Here is a 20,350-nt window from a genome sequence, read left to right as displayed (position 1 = left end):
ATCTGGAGCTCAATATCAATGTCATCAGAGGAGGTGTGGACCCTTTTGTATTTTGGTCTTCAAAAATGGAAGAGTGGCCTGAGTTCGCCTGTCACGCCTTGGAGGCTTTGTCATGCCCGGCAGCCAGCATTCTCTCAGAACATGCCTTCAGCGCTGCTGGTGGTGTGCTGACGGATAAGCTCATCTGGTTATCCCCTGAAAGTGTAGACCACCTAACTTTCATCACAATGAACAAATCATGGCTCTCTAATGACTTTTGTACCACAGTTGCAGAGGAGGCAGACTAGGTGATGGTGTCATTTTTAGTGTCATGCATTGATCTTGCATTTTTTTAAATGTGGAGACTCGAAGGTTTGTTGCCTGTAGTATAAGTTGTGTCACAGGCCTATTATACTATTTCTACTCTGTGGAAATTGGTGCCACTTTATTCGTGTGTGACAATCATTTTTCTAAATGTGGAGACTCCAAGCTGGGTCTCTATTTGGTGGGTTGCCTGAGTAAGTAGGGCTCCCAGACAGGCAGGCCTGCACTTACTTTCAGTCAACTACCTGTGTTACTTTCCTTACATTTTTCTACCAATACTACTGTATGATACTGATGTTGGTGACATCTGAGTGTGGCTTGAAAAAAAATAAATATATTTGGAGGTGTTGCATGAGGTATCTGGGCTCCCAGATAAAAAGACTTACACCTCTCCCTTAACCACCGGGTCCTAAATGAAACCTCAATTAAAAGCTGTATGGCTGCATGGCCCATGGCTGACTGTGTCTGTGCTATTATAAAAGGGTCTACTGTGGGTCAATTGATAAGTCAACAACCTGTGTTACTTTCATTACATTTTTCTACCAATAGTACTGTATGAAACTGATGTTTGTGCCATCTGAGTGTGGCAGGAAAAAAAATTGTAGGTGTTGCATGAGGTATCAGGGCTCCCAGCTAAAAAGGTTTACATGGCTCACTTAACCACCAGGTCCTCACTGAAACTTCAATTCAAAGCTATAAATGCAGGCCCAGACCCTGATTCCTCATGCATGGCCCATGACCGACTCCTGCTGTACTATCTGCCCCTAATTTTAGCTGTTTGGAAAGCTTTTTGTCACCCCTTCAGATGTTGTGTATACGTTTGGATTGGCCTCCTATTTAATTTTTTGGGGTTCAGGTACGTTCTTCGAACTATTCGAACTTAGATACTGAGCTTGCATTATTGCTGGCATGTAATGGCTGTGTCACAGTCAGGATCTGCTTCTGATAGCAGTGGATTGAGGTATGCCTACTGTTATTAACCCCGTAAATGTCATTGTCCTTCTCTGACAATGGCACTTACAGCCAGGGCCGGCGTCAGCACCTGGGCAAGTGCGGGGGCCCTGGTGAGACGTGGGGGGCCCATTCATGGTACGGTACACTGAGGCTCCGGGTGGCCCCTGCAGGCAGGGCCAGCATTAGGGGCAGGCAGCTGCCTAGGGCCCCCGCTCCCCCAGGGGCCCTCAGCTAGCGGCACATCATGCAGCTGATATGCGACCCCTGTGAGGCAGGGGGCCTGCCTGCCACCAGCGCTGACTCCCCCGCATTGAACACACAACGTATAAAAAATCGGTCCATTTTACATGGACGAGAATTGCACAAATGTTTCATGAAAAGTGACCTGTGTGCAATGCGAGGATGCAATTTTTTCTCAAAAAAGTATCCGTGTGTCATCCGTATGGCATCCGTATGGCGAGATTTTGTCGCCGGCTTGCAAAATGGACATATAATGGTTTCATGGGCTCAAATATTCGTGAAAACATATATATAGTCTATATATATATATATATATATATATATATATATATATATATATATATATATATATATGTCAGTGACACATATATATATACAGTATATATATATATATTTATTTTTCATACAGACCTAGATAGCAGAAAAGCCGGTAATTCATTTGTCGGCTTTTGCTAATTCATAACCGAACCCAACAGGATGTGAGACATGGTTTACATACAGTAAACCATTGCATATCAGTTAGATTTTTATATGTCCCTCCCTAATAGTGTTAGTACTGTGGGCGTGTACAATTTTGGAGCTGTAGGTATTAAATTAAAGGGTTAATTCACGGAAAAAAATTGCCCTCTTTCTATTGTAAAAAAAAATAAAAAAGCAATAATTTCCCATACCTGTTTGCCGTACAGTAAAGTCACACGCTGTAAATCCATCTGAAGGAGTTAATTAGTTTACAACCTGGAGCGGTGCTAATGTGACCAGCCGGGCTGTAAACCTGAGGGATGAATGAAAAGCTGCCTGCGCAGCCTCCCCGCCTGACCGGACATGAACTGATTAGTGTGGGAAAGTTTCTGAACATTTTCCCACGCTGTCAGTTCAGCGTGTCAGGCGGGAAGTCAGTCTATCCCCAGTTTTCCTCTATACCTTCTGTTCTTTTGGGTCTTTATTGTATTGTGTCTATTAACTTATTTGTATTTATGATTTGTCTCAATAAAATAATTTTTATCATGATTGGTGGGACATTGTGTATGCTCCATTTTTTGTGTATATAATGGTTTACTGTATGTAAACCATGTCTCATATCCTGTGGGGTTCGGTAATGATTTTACAGAAACCGACAAGCGAATTATCGGCTATTCTGCTATCTAACTCTCTATGAAATATAAATATATATATATACAGTATATATATATATATATATATATATATATATGTCAATGACAAATATACAGTATATATATATACACCTATACTATGTGTAGACATTTATTTGATCTATTCTGTTTTAACCTGTTTTAACCTTTTACTGGTGAAATTGCAGTCCAGGGCACAAATTACAGGTGAACTTGGAAATCCGGCCAGCCTGGAAGCGGTTCGGAATCCCTCTAGCCAGGTGGGGTTGGAAGCCTTCCTTTCTGCACTGAATTCTGGGTTCTTGATGCTTTATGCTCTATTCAAGTCCCTCTCTCAATCTGTCCCTCAGGTGGAACACTTCCCACATGGCAGTCAGCTCGAGCCTTTTTACAGGTGTCCCTCTCACGTGGTGACTCGGGGCTCTAATCTGCTGCTGTGCCTTTGGGTGTCTGTTGTAGCTAAAAGACCTGCAATCTCCTGCCCTCCTGTTTCTGCTGTGGGGCATACAGTTCCCACACAACCTCGGACCCCTAGTGTCCGGTTTCTTGCGCTCTATCCTGGGATTGAGCTACATCGCAGCTCCACTCCCAGCTTCTCTCTCCTATGCTTCCTCTCACTTCACTGTCTCACACAGACTTCTAACTCCTCCTCCAGACCAGAACTTATAGGGAAGCTATAACGTATCGGGTATTCTAGAATATGCATGTCCACATAGTATATTGCACAGCCCACATAGTATATTGCACAGCCCCCATAGTATATTGCACAGCCCACATAGTATATTGCCCAGCCCACGTAGTATATTGCCCAGCCATGTAGTATATTGCCCAGTTACATAGTATATTGCCCAGTGACATAGTATATTGCCCAGTGATGTAGTATATTGCCCAGCCACGTAGTATATTGCCCAGTAACGTAGTATATTGCCCAGTGACGTAGTATATCGCACAGCGATGTAGTATACAGCACAGAGCCACGTAGTATACAGCACAGAGCCACGTAGTATATTGCCCAGCCACGTAGTATTTTGGCCAGTCACATAGTATATTGCCCAGCTACGTAGTATATTGCCCAACCACGTAGTATATTGCACAGCGACGTAGTATACAGCACAGAGCCACATAGTATATTGCCCAGTTACATAGTATATTGCCCACTGATGTAGTATATTGCCCAGTGACGTAGCATATTGCCCAGCCACGTAGTATATTGCCCAGCTACGTAGTATATTGCCCAGTTACATAGTATATTGCCCAGTTACGTAGTATATTGCCCAGTGACGTAGTGTATCGCCCAGTGACGTAGTATACAGCACAGAGCCACGTAGTATATTGCACAGTGACGTAGTATACAGCACAGAGCCACGTAGTATATTGCCCAGCCACATAGTATATTGGCCAGTCACGTAGTATTTTGCCCAGCTACATAGTATATTGCCCAGCCACATATGTCACAGGTTAAAAAATAAAAAATAAACATATACTCTCCTTCCGAGCGTACCCTTGTAGTTGTCGCCTCCTTCTCGCACAGGCGCGCAGGACCTGTGATGACGTCGCGGTCACATGACCGTGACGTCACGGCAGGTCCTTCTCGCACAGGACCTGTGACGACGTCGCGGTCACATGACCGTGACATCATGGCAGGTCCTTCTCGCAGACCATCCTTGCCAACGGAACCTGCCGTACCGGTCACCGGAGCGTCGCGAGGAGCAGGAAAGGCGGCGGAAGGCGAGTATATAATGATCTTTTTTTTTTTTTAACATTAGATGTTTTTACTATTGACGCTGCATAGGCAGCATCAATAGTAGAAACTTGGTCACACAGGCTTAATAGCGGCGGTAACAGAGTGAGTTACCCGCGGCATAACGCGGTCCGTTACCGCTGGCATTAACCCTGTGTGAGCGGTGACTGCGGGGAGTATGGAGCAGGTGCCGTGCACTGACTGCAGGGGAGTAGGGAGGGACTAATCGGACTGTGGCCCTCTCTGATTGGTCGTGGCTGTTTTGCGGCGACCAATCAGCAACTTGGATTCCATGACAGACAGAGGCCGCGACCAATGAATATCCGGGACAGACAGACGGAAGTACCCCTTAGACAATTATATAGTAGGATACAGAAAATAGTGGGCTTCCAAATGGAAGCCACCAGAAGAATAGACGGGTCATTTCTTTAAACCCCTTCAGTGCTTTCAAAGTCTGAAGTAGTTAAAAGAAGTGACAAAGATGGAACATATGCACAGCAAGTCGTTTTGAAATTTCTGTGCATTATGTTCATCCTTTGTGAACATAATGTGAAAACCCATGTGAAAAAGTATCTTTTAGTGGTAATATACCTTAATCTCGGACTATAAGACTGATTCTCATCTTATAAAAAATCCTTTTTTTACATATTTTCCTCCCCAAAATTTGTGGTGCATCTTATGATCCAGTGTGTCTTATAGTACGAAAATATGGTATATACATTTTCTTTAAAAGGATTGCGTGAGAATATAAAAACGTGACTGCTGTCTTCCAGACAGCGTCACTTGTTCAAAGGCTGTTTCTTGTAATTCAGCTCAGCACCAATTCACACAAGGTCCATAGACAAGTCTAAACGTAATCTCATCCGGCCTCTGTGAAAAATTAGATCTGCCAAATAGGTTTCATGGATCAGAAATGCAGAATCAAGAAGAGGAAGACTGCAGCCTTCCCCCTACTGCTGTCTTAACACCTCCCCACTTCCTCTCCCTTCCCAACTGATCAGGGACAAAAAACATCATTTTACTTTGTATCAAGGACCTAAAATGTTGTTTTAAAATAAATTTTAACCCAAAATCAGGAAATTTCATATAATCAAGAGTTTCCTAAAGTTTCTATGCAATAATGCCATGCCAGTATTTCTTATTACTCCAAATCGCTTTATTACAGAATTTTAGCCCACACAACAGAGAACAATTGTTCCAAATTATTAGCAAAAAGTACATATAAACGCAGTGAATACATTAATAATTGCTCTTAGAATATCAGGAGCATTACAGTATACGCAATAAATATGGAATCACGCACAGTTCTGTACCCATGTATGTTTGCGTTTTTCATTTTAGAGAAAGGATTACAATTTGACATGCTATATGCATTATTTTTGTTTTATGGTGGAATTTATCATTTTAGGTAACTTTTCTGAATTAGCTGGCATGTGTATATATGAGAAATAACACTATTTCGAACTATTCTATGACTTTTATGTTGCATTTTAGCAGTTTTTCCCTATGCCCTAAAATCAGCTGTTTCTTTTTGTGTGCATTGTCTTTAACACTTCCCTACCTCTTATAGACTTATAAACATGATTGCTTTACAGACAGATTTGTAGACAGATTTAGGCAGTTTTGAGAGTAAATAATCAGTTCAGGGAGTTAAGAAGTTACTGTTAAGTGGATAAAGAAGCATTTGTCTCTAATATAACATACATAAAAGCTTCTTCTCTTTGTTACTATGTACAGAAATAATATTGGCATGTTAAGTAGCACTACAGTTGTAACCATACATAAACAGTTAATGGTTGAATTAGAAGCATTTTTCTGGACTATAATACTGATAACCTTTACTAAGAATTCTCTACCAGTATTAGAGTATGTGAGTCAGTCTGATTCCTGGGACCACTGTCGATCAGATGGATGAATCATAGAATCATAGAATGTTAGAGTTGGAAAGGACCTCAAGGGTCGTCATGTCCAACCTCCTGCTCCATGCAGGATTCACTAAACCATCTCAGACAGATGTCTGTCCAGCCTCTGTTTAAAGACCTCCATTGAAGGAGAACTCACCACCTTTCGTGGCAGCCTGTTCCCCTCACTGTAATTGATCAACGGAGCTTTGTTCCTTCATTGTTTATCTGTTACTCGTAATCCAACTTAGTCCACAGTTGATAAGCAGGGGTCCAAAAGTCTGAAACCCAGTGTTCAAATATTGAAGGTCTCTTCCATAGTTAGGACATCAGTTCAGGTTGTGGCCACACCGTGACTTTTTGTCATTTTAACTAAGAAGGACAGATGGAGTCCAGATTACAAACATCTCCATGTCTTCCTTTAGGCTGCAGCTCAACCTTGAAAGATAAAATCCACAAGTTGGGATACAACTTTACAAAGTGCAAAAAATAATTTGAAGTATCCATACATGCTGTACATTTTAGTGCCCGTATATTGTGCACAGCTCATGCTTCTGGAGACATGGACCCCATAAATTATGCGGGCTCACATCGCTACAGAAATGGAAAATATGTGAATCTAAATGTGGTTTAGGCACACTGTGGGGCTCAGGAGGGAGTGTAGAAGTTGCTGGATTTCTTTTTTTTTTTTTTTTTTTTTTTTGGGGGGGGTGAGGAGCTATAGTGCTTTTCCAGAGCCTTTGGGCTCCAAGTAATGTTTTTTTGTGTGTATTGAATTGAAGCTTTTATTGGGAACATTTTACATAACATTTGGAATAAAGTTTGCCCTGCCCTCTATGCTGAGCACTTCCATCAGAGTCTTCAGCTAAATCTCTGAGTGACAGGATTCAGATGAAACCCTTGATGGATCCAATCACTATAGTGAGGCAGCAGAGTTACTCTGGACTCTGTCTGTCCTCTGTTCAGCAGTGTCCTTTTCAGAGATGCACAAAACTGTGGCTGACCGCACTTTTATACACACTTAAAAAGACAGACACCACCGGATCATAAGCCAGAGTCTATACCACATTTACGGCATACTTTTTTTTTAAGGTTTTGCCCCTTTTAACCCCTTCCCGTCATGCGCCATACTAGTACTGCTCTGTGGTAGATGCATTCCTGCAAACAGCAGTGCTAGTATGGCGTACCAATCGCACAGCCGTAAGCTGAGCGCCGCGGCAATCGGGCATGGGTATGTGACAGCTGAGACCCTGCAGCAATGCCCACCGGGCATTACAGGGGCTGCACACAGGGAGGGGGTTCCCTGCGCACTTCCATCAGGACAACCTGATCGCGTTGTCCTGATGGTCTCCATGGAGACCCCTGGCACCAAAATGGTTGTGGGGTCCTGTCAGATCCTGATCTAATACTCTGCAGTGGAGAGTGTCAGATCAGCGATCTGATGCAATATAGTAATGTGCACACCTGGGACAGTGTAAAAAAAGTTAAAAACAAAATTACAAAGTGTAAAAATATTTTTGCAAAAATTCCTAAATAAAGAAAAAAAAAGAAAGAAATATTTTTCCAATAAATACATTTATTTATATAAGTAAAAAAAATAAAAGTACACATATTTGGTATTGCCACGTCTGTAACGAACCGCTCTATAAAACTGTCCCACTAGTTAACCCCTTCAGTGAACACCGTAAAAAAAAAATTAGGCACAAAACAATGCTTTATCATCATACCACCGAACAAAAAGTGCAATAAAACGCGATCAAAAAGACGAATGTAAATAAAAATGGTAGCGATGAAAACGTCATCTTGTCCCGCAAAAAACTAACTGCCATACAGCTCCATCAGCAGAAAAATAAAAAAGTTATAGCTCTCAAAATAAAAGGATGCAAAAATAATTATTTTTTCTATAAAAAGGTTTTTATTGTGTAAATGCGCCAAAACATGAAAAATCGATATAAATGCGGTATCGTTGTAATCGTACTGACCTGAAGAACAAAGTTGCCTTATTAATTTTACCACATACAGAACGGTATAAAAAAAACTCCCAAAAATAATTCCTGAATTGCTTGTTTTTATTCATTCTGCCTCCCAAAACTCTGATCAAAAAATGTCATGTGCGCAAAAGTGGTACTAATAAAAATGTCATCTCGTTCCGAAAAAAGAAGCTATCACATGACTTTGTGTGCTGAAATATGGAAAAAATTATAGTGGTCTAAATATGGAGATGTATAAACTTGTTTTTGCAATAAAAAGCATCTTTTAGTATGTGACAGCAGCCAAACATAAAAACCCGATATAAATCTGGTATCGCTGTAATCGCACCGACTCGAAGAATAAAGTCGCCTAATCACTTATACCACACGAGGAACGGCGTGCAAAATAAATAAAACTAATTCTTCACATGCTGTTGATTTGTTCATTCTGACTCGCAAAGATCGCAGTAAGGCTCGGAGCACATTTATCCTGCGCTCTGCACTGAGTGCTTACACCAGGGTTTCCGTGTAATTCTCTAAAATACGTAATTCAGATGGAACTCCTGGCGGAAGATTCCCTGTAATGAAGCAGATGGAGACACTTGAACTCCATAGAACCTATGATCCGGTGGTGTCCGTCTTTTTAGGCGAGCATAAAAGCGCTGTCAACCACAGTTTTATGCACTTCTGAAAAGAAGAACCCTGCTGAACAGAGGCCAGAAGGAGTCCAGAGTAACTCTGCTGCCTCATTATAGTGCATGGATCCTTCGGGAGTTTCATCTGTCGTGAGGTTTAGATAGAAAACGTAAAGTAAGTGCTCAGCATTGAGTGCCGGATAAATGTGATCCAAAATGTTATTTAAAATGTTTTCAATAAAAGCTTCAACTCAATCTACAAAAAAAGCCAGTCACCACTCAGGTCTGTCATCTGTTAACGGAAATTTAGGGGCTTCCACATTACTGGTAGTGCAAAAGCTCTGGAAACGCGCTATGGCATCTCACCCCCAAAAGAAATCCAGTGAATTCTGCTCTCAAATCCAAATGCCCCTCTCCTTTCTGAGCCCCACATTTAGCGTCCACATGTTTGGCATTTTTGTAGTGATGAGAGCCCACCTAATTTACGGATGCTTGTCTCCAGAAGCGCAAGCACTACAATGTACTGGTCAATACAATAGCAGATTAGCAATTTTAACTCAGCAACATCCACTGTTGCTTGTTTCTGGAAAACACCCATAGAGTCAAAATCATCACTGTACCTGTAGATAAATTCCCAAAGGAGAATAATTTCCAAAATGGAGTCACTTGAGGGGATATTCTGCTTTTCTAGCACTTAGGGGCTCTGAATATGGAGTTTGCTAACTATTTTAGGAAAAATCTACACTACAAGAGGCAAATAGCGCTCCATCCCTCCTATCTTGGTGGTAAAAATATATATTTTTTTTCTTCATTGCCCAATGGTATAAAGTTCTGTGACACATCTGTGGTGTCAATATGATCACTGCACCCCTAGATGGATTCATTGAGCGTTGTAGTTTGTAAAATGGAGTCACTTAGGCTGGTTTCACACGTCAGTGTCTCCGGTACGTGTAGTGACAGGTTTCTCACATACCGGAGACACTGACACACGTAGACCCATTCACATGAATGGGTCTATGCAGATTTCAGCGTGTTTTCATGGACCATGTCCGTGTGCAAAACACGCAGACATGTCTGTTTTTACCCGGACGCACGGCCTGCCAAACTGTCCACAGATGTGCACACGGAGAAGAGTGTGCATTGTCCTCCGTGCACAAGGACGATCATGGGAGAAACAGCGCTACTGTAAGCGCTGTCCCCCTTCGTGTGGTGCTGAAGCCGGCTCTCATCCATTGTCCCCTGCTCTGCCGGCGATCAACGCGAGCAGGGGAGAAGGGATGAAAGAAAAAAACGACATGGGGTCCCCTCTATAGTTTACAACCAACCCATCAAAACTCACAGGTGCAGCCTGCAGAAAATCAGTAAAATCAGCTGGCATTTTCCCAGGCTGAAGAGTTCATATGAGTTCATGCCGCTAGGGGCGCAGCTTCGGTGACATCACCGCTAGTCACCGAAGCTCCGCTCCCTGCATTTCATTAATTCCCCAGTCGTTTACAGCCGGGAACGGTCGCATTAGCAGCGCTCCTGGTTGTAAAATGTAAATGCCCCCAAATATGGATTACTGTGTGGGACTTGACTGTATGGCGGACAGGTATGGGTATATGCAGCGCCCCAGAGTCCTGGTCGTTGCAGTACTGATGCTCCGCCACTAAGGGGGGCTATGGTACGTCTGATGGCACTGAAGGAGTTCACCTGACCAGGTATCACAGACACCAATACACTTCACAGCCTGGCCTCCAGGGGGAGCTAAGGGTAATATGTATTAGGCCACTCCTCACAATCTGGTAAAACTGGGGGTTAGATAGGAAGTTAGAGAGAAGCTGACTGGGTTGGAACCAGGCAACATCCTGTGGCAGAGCGTGTTGCAGGGGAAGATTCAGGGGGGTCCCTGTCAGGGGTGGGATCCTGACAGAGGCCTAGCGAACAGAAAGAACGTTACGGGACCGCGCCTGCACTTCATCACGGCGGTACCCCAAGAAAGGACAAGAAGCGAGGTTTATTGTGCTGAGTGAGAAACGAGATCAACGCAACAAGGAGAAACACCAGTAGGAGTCATGCTGTAAGACGAGGCAACATCCTACTGAGGCGCGTAGCCGGTGGCCGGAAATGCCGAGGAAGTATTGAGCTCCAGGCCTTACTTCAAACCTACGGCAGGACAGTCAGTTCTAGGCGGGCAGTCTCACCCAAAATCACCTAAGCAGACACAGGGGGCAACATCAGGAGAGGGGCAACTCTAGGGTCCCGGAAGAACTCCAAGCCCACCTGTCATATGGGTGCGTCCTAGCCATATCATCTGGGGGGACGAAGAAGAACATCATAATCGAGTTGTGAGGGAACTTCAGAAACAGACACAACAGTTGTGAGGACTATCCCGTAAGCACAGCAGGGAAGGACTACGACACACAAGTGCTAGAAGGTAGGCACAGATTTCCACCTGCAAAGGGAACTCTGGAGGTGCCATCGGACCAGCCGGACTCAGGTAGCCGGTTAACCGTATTCTGGACTGAGGATCCTGAAGCCTTCAGTAAAGAGATAAAGAGACTGCAACCTGGTGTCCTCATTATTCACCGCGACCTACAGCACCTCACAACATCCTCTCATTCTCAACTTTCACTGGACGCCCCTCAGCAGGGTCACGGACCGGGCCTAGCCACCGTGACAACCCCAGACCTGAGACACAGAGGCCCGGTACCGGGTGCCCCTCGGCCCTGTGGCAGTGGGGGCGCTGCAACTTGGCGTCACGAACAGGATCTACTTAAGCCTGAAGAATCAGGTCATGTGTGCCTTGGAACTGTGATTTGTTGGCTTGGACTGTGACTTATTGCAAGACTGCGCATTGCCACTTGCCGCCAAAAGTCCCGCCAAAAACCGCCGCCATTACAGAGCTGAGGAGAGCGCAGGAGGAGAAGAGGGGCGTGGAGTAGGCGTGGACCAGCTGAAGAGCGCGAAAGACAATGGCCGCCCAGTCTAAACATTTTTGCATCCTGAGGACGTGTCCGTCAGCAGCCGAGGTCCGCCTTCTCATCCTCTTTTGTGGGTGGAGACCATGGAGACGGGGCCACCCACGAAAGAGACTGCGGGAAGAAGACACTGGAGAGGAAGCAAAGATGGCGACGCCGGAAGCACCGCATGGGGACGACCCGACCCAGCATGAGGCTGCACCACCCGACACAGCCCCAGATGCGCCATCGTTGCAGGGACTGGCCCTTATGGAGCTACCGATGGGCAGACCCAACTGGCCGCCATCTGAGGAGTGTGTGGCCGCAGCCGAGGCCCGGCAGATAGCACGCCGCCGGGAGGCCGACGCTTGTGTGACCGCTCGGCTGGGCCAGCCTACGGAGGTCCACCTAACTCCGGTGTCCCCTGCTTCCTCCATCCCGGCCGCGGCAGAGTGCGAGCTGCAGGCACAGGGCCTAAGGATCCTGCCGGAGGCAGAACATCTGCGGCGCCTGATGACGGCGTGGAGGAATAGACCCCAACCTGCGGTCCAGATCAACCTGACGGATGCTGAGGAGGTTCCCCCGTCACACTGGGGTGTGGTGGTGTTCTTCAACTCCCGGGAAGGACGGGGAGTTATACAAAAAATTGGAGAGCCACTGCAGGTCCGTGTGGATCGGGAAGAGGTGGAACCCTGCAGGGGAAGGTACGGTCGCGACCTGGAGCCCGGAGACGCAGTGACTTACACCCGGTGGAGGAGGGAGGTTGGCTGGATAGCTCGGGGCATCCAGTGGTGCGTCGCACTCCAGGCCGCTGCCGGAAGGTTGGAGGACGAGCCTCCTGCAGGGAAGGTGCCGGAACCTGCCCCCACGGAACCCCAGGGAATCCAGGCCCACCGTGTAGCTATGGGTCGTGCTCACCCACGAGCGAGGAGGGTGTCCCGACGAGGGATCCTGTCGTTGCTGAGGCCGGGACCGGTCCTTGCTACACCACCACGACCCGTTTGCCAGGTGAGGCCCGGAAGGAGGCTGCCTCCTGCCCAGCCAGAAACTGAGTAAGCAAGAATGCTTTATCATTTGTATATAGTTAACTGTCCGTCCTTCTATGTGTCTTCTTGCTGCTACAACCCGACTAGGGTTAACTCTTAAAGGGATCCCTTAGTTTACCCGGGATCCCTACTTTTGCTTTTGTTTTTTTCTTGTTCATCATTGTTGAAAAGAACTGCTGGATCATGAACACTGCATGATTACAAACTTATTGTAAATAGTTCGCACCTTCTTAAAGGTGCCCTCTACTGGTTTTACAAAGAAAAGGACTCTTTGCGAAGAATGTTCTTGGAAACAGCACCGGAGTCCTTGCTGTATACGAACTTGCAGCTTGAGGAGTTGCACTACCTCCGAGAGACTTGGTCCCCTCTTAAAGGGGACGTTCACCAATAGCACTTAAAGTCGAATAATGCTTACATGTCGAAGTTATATGTAGTTAGCTAGTTAATTGTAAGAAATGTTTAATAATGTGTTAAAGAATGAGGACAGGAAGTGAACCCATACGGGGTTAGTCGGTGAGTCCTCCTAGGAGCCATACAGAGATGGCTCAGCGATCCTAAACTGAGAGAAGGTTGATAAGTTCTATACTGTGTATAGTAGCAGAAAGGCAGTAGGCCCGGATGAGGAATGGGGCGGTCCTGCAACAGAGCGAGAGGCAGTAGGCCTGGGGCAGATAGACAGGCGGTCCTGCAGATGTAAAGGTGGAAAATGAAGAAAAGTTGATTAGCCTTATAGCGTTTTATAAGAAGGTCTTCAGTGGATTCAGCTCATACGTCCTTAAAGGCAATGTTAAATTATTGTTCAGAAATTGCACTAAGTAGAATACCCGGTTGGGTAAGAGAAGTTATTTATAGTATGTTATTTAAAATATTTAACCATGTTTGTAACGTTCAAATGTCCTCACCTCCCATAAAGGGAAGCTCTGTTCAAATTTACTTGTTATTGCATTTCAAAAATTGTATGTCTTTTTGCTGACATGTATTGTTGTTTTCTTCCCAGTCCAGGAGTACTGGATTTAACCGGGGGGGAGTGCAGCACCCCAGAGTCCTGGTCATTGCAGTACTGATGCTCCGCCGCTAAGGGGGGCTATGGTACGTCTGATGGCACTGAAGGAGTTCACCTGACCAGGTATCACAGACACCAATACACTTCACAGTCTGGCCTCCAGGGGGAGCTAAGGGTGCTATGTATTAGGCCACTCCTGACAATCTGGTAAAACTGGGAGTTAGATAGGAAGTTAGAGAGAAGCTGACTGGGTTGGAACCAGGCAACATGCAGAGGGTGTTGCAGGGGAAGATTCAGGGGGTCCCTGTCAGGGGTGGGATCCTGACAGAGGCCTAGCGAACAGAAAGAACGTTACGGGACCGCGCCTGCACTTCATCGCGGCGGTACCCCAAGAAAGGACAAGAAGCGAGGTTTATTGTGCTGAGTGAGAAACGAGATCAACACAACAAGGAGAAACACCAGTAGGAGTCGTGCTGTAAGATGAGGCAACATCCTACTGAGGCACGTAGCCGGTGGCCGGAAATGCCGAGGAAGTATTGAGCTCCAGGCCTTACTTCAAACCTACGGCAGGACAGTCAGTTCTAGGCGGGCTGTCTCACCCAAAATCACCTAAGCAGACACAGGGGGCAACATCGGGAGAGGGGCGACTTTAGGGTCCCGGAAGAACTCCAAGCCCACCCGTCATACGGGTGCGTCCTAGCCATATCATCTGGGGGGACGAAGAAGAACATCATAATCGAGTTGTGAGGGAACTTCAGAAACAGACACAACAGTTGTGAGGACTATCCCGTAAGCACAGCAGGGAAGGACTATGACACACAAGCGCTAGAAGGTAGGCACAGATTTCCACCTGCAAAGGGAACTCTGGAGGTGCCATCGGACTGGCCAGACTCAGGTAGCCGGTTAACCGTATTCCGGACTGAGGATCCTGAAGCCTTCAGTAAAGAGGTAAAGAGACTGCAACCTGGTGTCCTTGTTATTCACCGCGACCTACACCACCTCACAACATCCTCTCATTCTCAAGTTTCACTGGACGCCCTACAGCAGGGTCATGGACCGGGCCTAGCCACCGTGACAACCCCAGACCTGAGACATAGAGGCCCAGTACCGGGTGCCCCTCGGCCCTGCGGCAGTGTGGGCGCAGCATATATTGTTGTTTTTTTTATTTGACTTTATTCCAGGAGATCAAGGGCTTTGCTTGGATTACCTGTAACAATAAAATGGTCAAACTGTGTGTATTATTTTATTTCATGAAAACTCTTTTCTTACTGTGTGTGTGTGTTTTATTAACCCTTTAACAACTGTGGGATTAGTAATGGATAGGTGTCTTATTGACACCATTCCATTACTAAGCCAGCTTAATGTCACCTTACAATAGCAAGGTGACATTAACCCCTCATTACCTCATATGCTAATGCTACAGGGCAGTGGGAAGAACCAGGAAAAGCTCCAGAATTGGTGCATCTTAATAGATGCGCCTTTTCTGGGCAGCTGCAGGCTGCTGTTTTTAGGCTGGGGGGCCTGTATCCATGGCCTCTTACCAGCCTGAGAATAGCAGCCCACACCTGTAAGTTTTGCCGGGTTGGTTGTAAAATATAGAGGGACCCCGCGTCATTTTTTCTTTGATCCCTTCTCCCCTGCTCACGCTGATTGCCGGCAGAGCAGGGGACAAAGGATGAGAGCCAGCCTCAGCTCCACATGCAGGGGGCAGTGCTTACTGTAGCACTGCTTCCCGGAAGCCATCCGTGTGGTCCTGCCACACGGATGTACCACGTGAGCACACGGACACGGATATCTCCGATACCGGTGTGAACCCGGCCTTATGGGGGTTCTGCTGGTCTAGCACCTCAGGGGCTCTACCAATGTAACATGGCACCATCAAACCAGTCCTGCAAAATCTGAACTTCAATATGATGCTTCTTCCCTTCTGAACTTTGCACTGTGCCTCAAAAGTAGTTTTTTTTAACCACATATGGGGTATCGATGTACTCAGGGGAAATCGTACAACAAATATTGGGGTCCATGTTCTCCTGTTACCCTTGTGAAAATGCAACATTTGGATTTGAAAAACATTTTTGTTTGAAAAATGTGTTTTGTTTTATTTTCATGGCTCTTCGTTATAAACTTCTATGAAGGACTTTTGGGTTCAATGTGCTCAACATACATCTAGATAAGTTACCTGATGGGTCTAGTTTCCAAAATGGTGTCACTTGTGGGGGGTTTCCACTGTTTAGGCACATCAGGGGCTCTCCAAATGCGACATGGTGTTTGCTAATTATTCCAGCAAATTTTGCATTCAAAAAGTCAAATGGCGCTTCTTCCCTTCCAAGCCCTGCCATGTGCTCAAACAGTTTTCCTCGACATACTGGGTATCTGCGTACTCAGGAGAAATTGCACAACAAATTGTAAGGTGCAATTTTATCCCGTTAACCTTATAAAAATGTAAAATTTGTGACTAAATATATTTATGTGGGAAAATTTAGATTTTTTTATTTTCACGGCTCAACGTTATAAACTTCTGTGAAGTATCTGGTGTTTTAAGGTGCTCAACACATATCTAGATAAGTTCTCTGAGGGGTCTAGTTTCCAAAATGGTGTCACTTGTGGGGAGATTTCACTGTTTAGGCACATAAGGGGCTCTCTAGCAACCAGGCAACCCCCACATGTACTTATGCTGGCTAACAGATGTAAATCATTCAGCTGCTGCAAGAAAAACTAAATCTCCGAGCACTAAAAAATACTCGGAGGACACCCAAGCATGCTCGAGAAATCTCAAGTAACGAGTATATTCGCTCATCACTAATTACAATATGTCACGGAAAACAATCTCAGAATCAGTGGGATACATTGAAATGTCCCAGAGTTATTACCTCATAAAGTGACAGTGGTCAAATGTTTTAATTTAGCCTGGTTAGGAAGGTGAAAACAGGCTTCGGAGTGAAGGGGTTAATATATTAGATATACTGTACATTGTGTGTAATTTTCTAGAGCTTTATTTTTTCTCCACTGAACCTACAAGTCTATGTCAATAGCCTATGACAATAAAAACCTATCTTGTTTGGGTTGAGCTGTCATGTTGAACAACATATATAAAACACATTAATATGAGCATGCTAAGGGCCTGTGCATACGTTGCAGATTTGTTGCTTTTTTGTTAAGATTTTTCCTGCGTAGATTTGTCACAAAACCTTAAGGATTTATTTTTGAATTTAAGGTTTGGTGCAGATGTAAATCTGCAGAATTTCAATTATTTCAGCATTTTTGCTGCAGATTTCACCTATACTAAGTGGGGAAAAATCTGCAACAAAAATGTGGCAAAAACTATTTATGCTGTGTTTTTCCTGCCAAGAGATACAGAAATTTCTGCACCAAATACTTAACGTGTGCACACACCCTAGAAGAGAACATGTCATCAGGATTAATGCTGCCTGAACCACAAACAACATGAATCAGACACTGGCAGCATTATTGCAGCTTTGAATGTTTTCTTCTGAAGGCTGGCTGGGGACCATGCATCTCAGAAGACTTGTGTGAGGAAGGTCCTCAGAGACTTCTCCTCACCTGACTCTCCTAGACTGACTGGACTCTCCCTATGGCCGGGGTCACACTTGCGAGATACTCGCACAAGTCTCGTGTCTCAATACCCGGCACTGCCGCCGGCGCTCGGGATCGGAGCGCTCAGCTACATAGAAATACATGCAGCTGCACGCTCTGGTCCCGAGTGCCGGCGGCAGTGCCGGGTATTGATGTGCGAGTTTCTCGCAAGTGTGACCCCAGCCTATGGGTGTGTATACCCAGACCTGTCAGATAAGTAGAGAAGCTGCCGGGATCTGTCTCGGACTACTCATGTGAGACACATATTGCCCTGTCACTTTAAAAATTATGTTTTCTCTGAAATATTAAGTATTTCAAAGTTCAACATACCTGGTTGCAATAATTCAGCCTGTGCCTGATTCATACTGCCTGTCTTTTGGAAAACATGAATTTAATGACAGGTTCCCTTTAAATTTTTAATTATCTTAACTTCTCTCTGTACTGAGAACCTATGGGAACTGCAAAAAACACTATAAAGGAATTCCCTGAGATTTGAAAAGAATAAAAGTCTGCACTTTTTCCAGAAACGGTGCCACTCTTTTTCTTGGGTAGGATCTAGTATTACAGTTCAGCCCTATACACTTGAATGGCACTGATATGCAATTGCAAAAAATGTGACTATTTTTGGGGAAGAAAATAGACTTTTTTATCCCTTAAAATTCTAATATGAAATACATATTGCCATACATTACCATTTATATCACTTAATTTGTGTACATGGTTTGATCTGTTGTTCCTCGCTCTCATTTGAGTCAGACAGTTGTAGAACATCACACTGTAGGCCACAGAATGGAAATGCTAGGCTGCATATTTCTTCCCAGCAATCATTTTCTGAATCATACCCAACAATATTGTGCGTCGCCACCTCCTGTGAGTCCTGCCATTTCTTCCCTCCAAGTAGAAGTATGGTTTGCTCCACCACCACCAGACCATAGCAAAAGCGGTCAAAGGTCATTGGTCTCAAACGAGTCCATTGATTGTTCAATGGATCATATTTCTCTATATCAGAAAACGGTTCATAAATTCCTAAAAATGTAAATATGGCATCATTAACAGTGGCCATCTGGTGTCCAAACCTTGCAATTGTCATTGAAGCCAGTTTTTTCCATTGTGCTTCTAATTTATTAAATGAGTATACATCTTTACAGCTGCTCGCCTGTCCATTAAACTTTCCACCGGATATATAGATAATGTTTTTGTGTACTGCACTGGCCTGACCATGGATTTTGAAAGGAAGCTCTTTAGACTTTGTCCATGTATCTCTACTGACATCATAGACTTCCACTGATGAATGTATAGCCAATTGATATCCTCGTCCACCTATAGCAAATATATGATTATCAACAACACAGCAAGAAAACTGAGCTCTTTTTTCCATCATTCCAGAGACTTTCATCCACTGATTGAACCTTGGGTCAAATCGATAAACAATATTTGTAGGTGACAAGCAAGTATCGCTTGAGTTGCTTTCCAAATTTTCTGGAGTTTCCCCTCCAAGGACATATAGAAAGTTGCCAATCACACATGTGCAATGATGCTGAACTTTCATTTTTAGGTTTGTCACCATTCTCCATTTATGATTGTAGACATCAAACCCTAGAACATTCTCTACTAGTTCTCCATTGGCATTGCCTCCTACTAGCAGAATCCAGCCTTTCTGGTTTCTCATTGTGCTATACATTTCTTGTAAGATGGGTTGTTTTGCAGGGAATGAATGATAATTGATTGCTTTGATAACAAGACTTTTGATTGATGGTGTTAAAGGAACCTCAGATTGGGTGTAGAGTTTTCGAAGGGTTTCTATTGACAATAATCCAAAACGTACATTTTCAAAAAGCACCTTAGCATGTAACAGCCGGGTTCTGTCATACTGCAACCACTTCATAACTAAATCCAGAAGACAATGTTCAGTCACTTTTGGAATATTTTCACACTGCATCAGCTTGATCATTGACTTTGTATTTAATTCCAGAAGCTCAGTCCATTCTAAATCCTCTTGTAACAGTTTCCAAAGGTTATGAACAATGTACGACTCTGTTTCCACTAAAGCATCTATAAGATAATATTGTGATGCAATATTTGCACAAAAACAACAATTTTCCAAGTCACAGTTATTGATTATATACTTGCTGCACAGCGGTATTGCATCCATCACTTGCAAGTAAGTCGCCGCTTCCAACGTATCCTCTAAAGTATTCATGGAAAGTGACAACCATGATGTATATATAAAATCCAGTATATTTTGCAGACCTGTTGCTGAGATAATTTTAAGATGGATGACAGAGACATTGGACTCCTTTGTATAGTCTTTAAACATTGCCCTGAAGTAGTCACTTGAGCAAGCAAGCAATGATTTGTGCGCTGGGAACTCATGTCCATCGACTACTAGAGAAACATCACACAAGTGGCCATAAGATCGAAGCAACTGGAACTGGGTAAATACCATGCCACGATGGGACTTGCAGTAAGCCAAGAAATAGCTCATGATGCATAATGATTACAGCAAATCTAAATATATTTGCAAAGGTCAAGTCTTATGCAGCACTTGTAATTCTTAGATTTGCATTTACAGAGTAGCATCTTTACAGTTATGGTTTGTTTCTCTCACCTTCTCCAGTGCAGGACTTGATATGTAACAAAATTCCTTATTCTCTAAATCCAAGGATGTGACTTGTATCGTCCAAAAAAGAAAAAGCTCTTATCCATTCCCTTCTGGAGAGTCTGACTTGGATCCCCCTGTATGAAGGTTTCTCATCCACTTCTAGAAGTTGTACAGCTCAGGAGCACGTTCTATGTAGATGACCCTTTGTCACTTCCACTGAAAGCATTTGTTTAAAAGATCAAATCAACAGCCGCGGAGGAGAGGTGGACCAAATTTAGAAGACTATAGTGAC

At 44.3% G+C, this 20,350-nt stretch overlaps 1 protein-coding gene across 1 annotated transcript; it reads right to left on the bottom strand.

Annotated features, from left to right (window-relative positions):
• Positions 1 to 5,526: 5,526 nt before the first annotated feature.
• KLHL34 (kelch like family member 34) lies at positions 5,527 to 20,326 on the bottom strand. Its single transcript, XM_077299455.1, has 2 exons — positions 18,149 to 20,326; positions 5,527 to 6,707 (listed from the first exon to the last, which is right to left on the bottom strand). The coding sequence occupies exon 1, from the start codon at positions 19,939 to 19,941 to the stop codon at positions 18,157 to 18,159; it is 1,785 nt and encodes a 594-aa protein (XP_077155570.1). The 5' UTR covers positions 19,942 to 20,326; the 3' UTR covers positions 5,527 to 6,707; positions 18,149 to 18,156.
• Positions 20,327 to 20,350: the final 24 nt, after the last annotated feature.

The sequence above is a fragment of the Ranitomeya variabilis genome, chromosome 3, assembly GCF_051348905.1.
Source record: "Ranitomeya variabilis isolate aRanVar5 chromosome 3, aRanVar5.hap1, whole genome shotgun sequence".
Classification (NCBI taxonomy): Eukaryota; Metazoa; Chordata; class Amphibia; order Anura; family Dendrobatidae; genus Ranitomeya; species Ranitomeya variabilis.
Note: the sequence above shows the minus strand (reverse complement) of the source record. Positions and strands in the feature narration are given on the sequence as shown.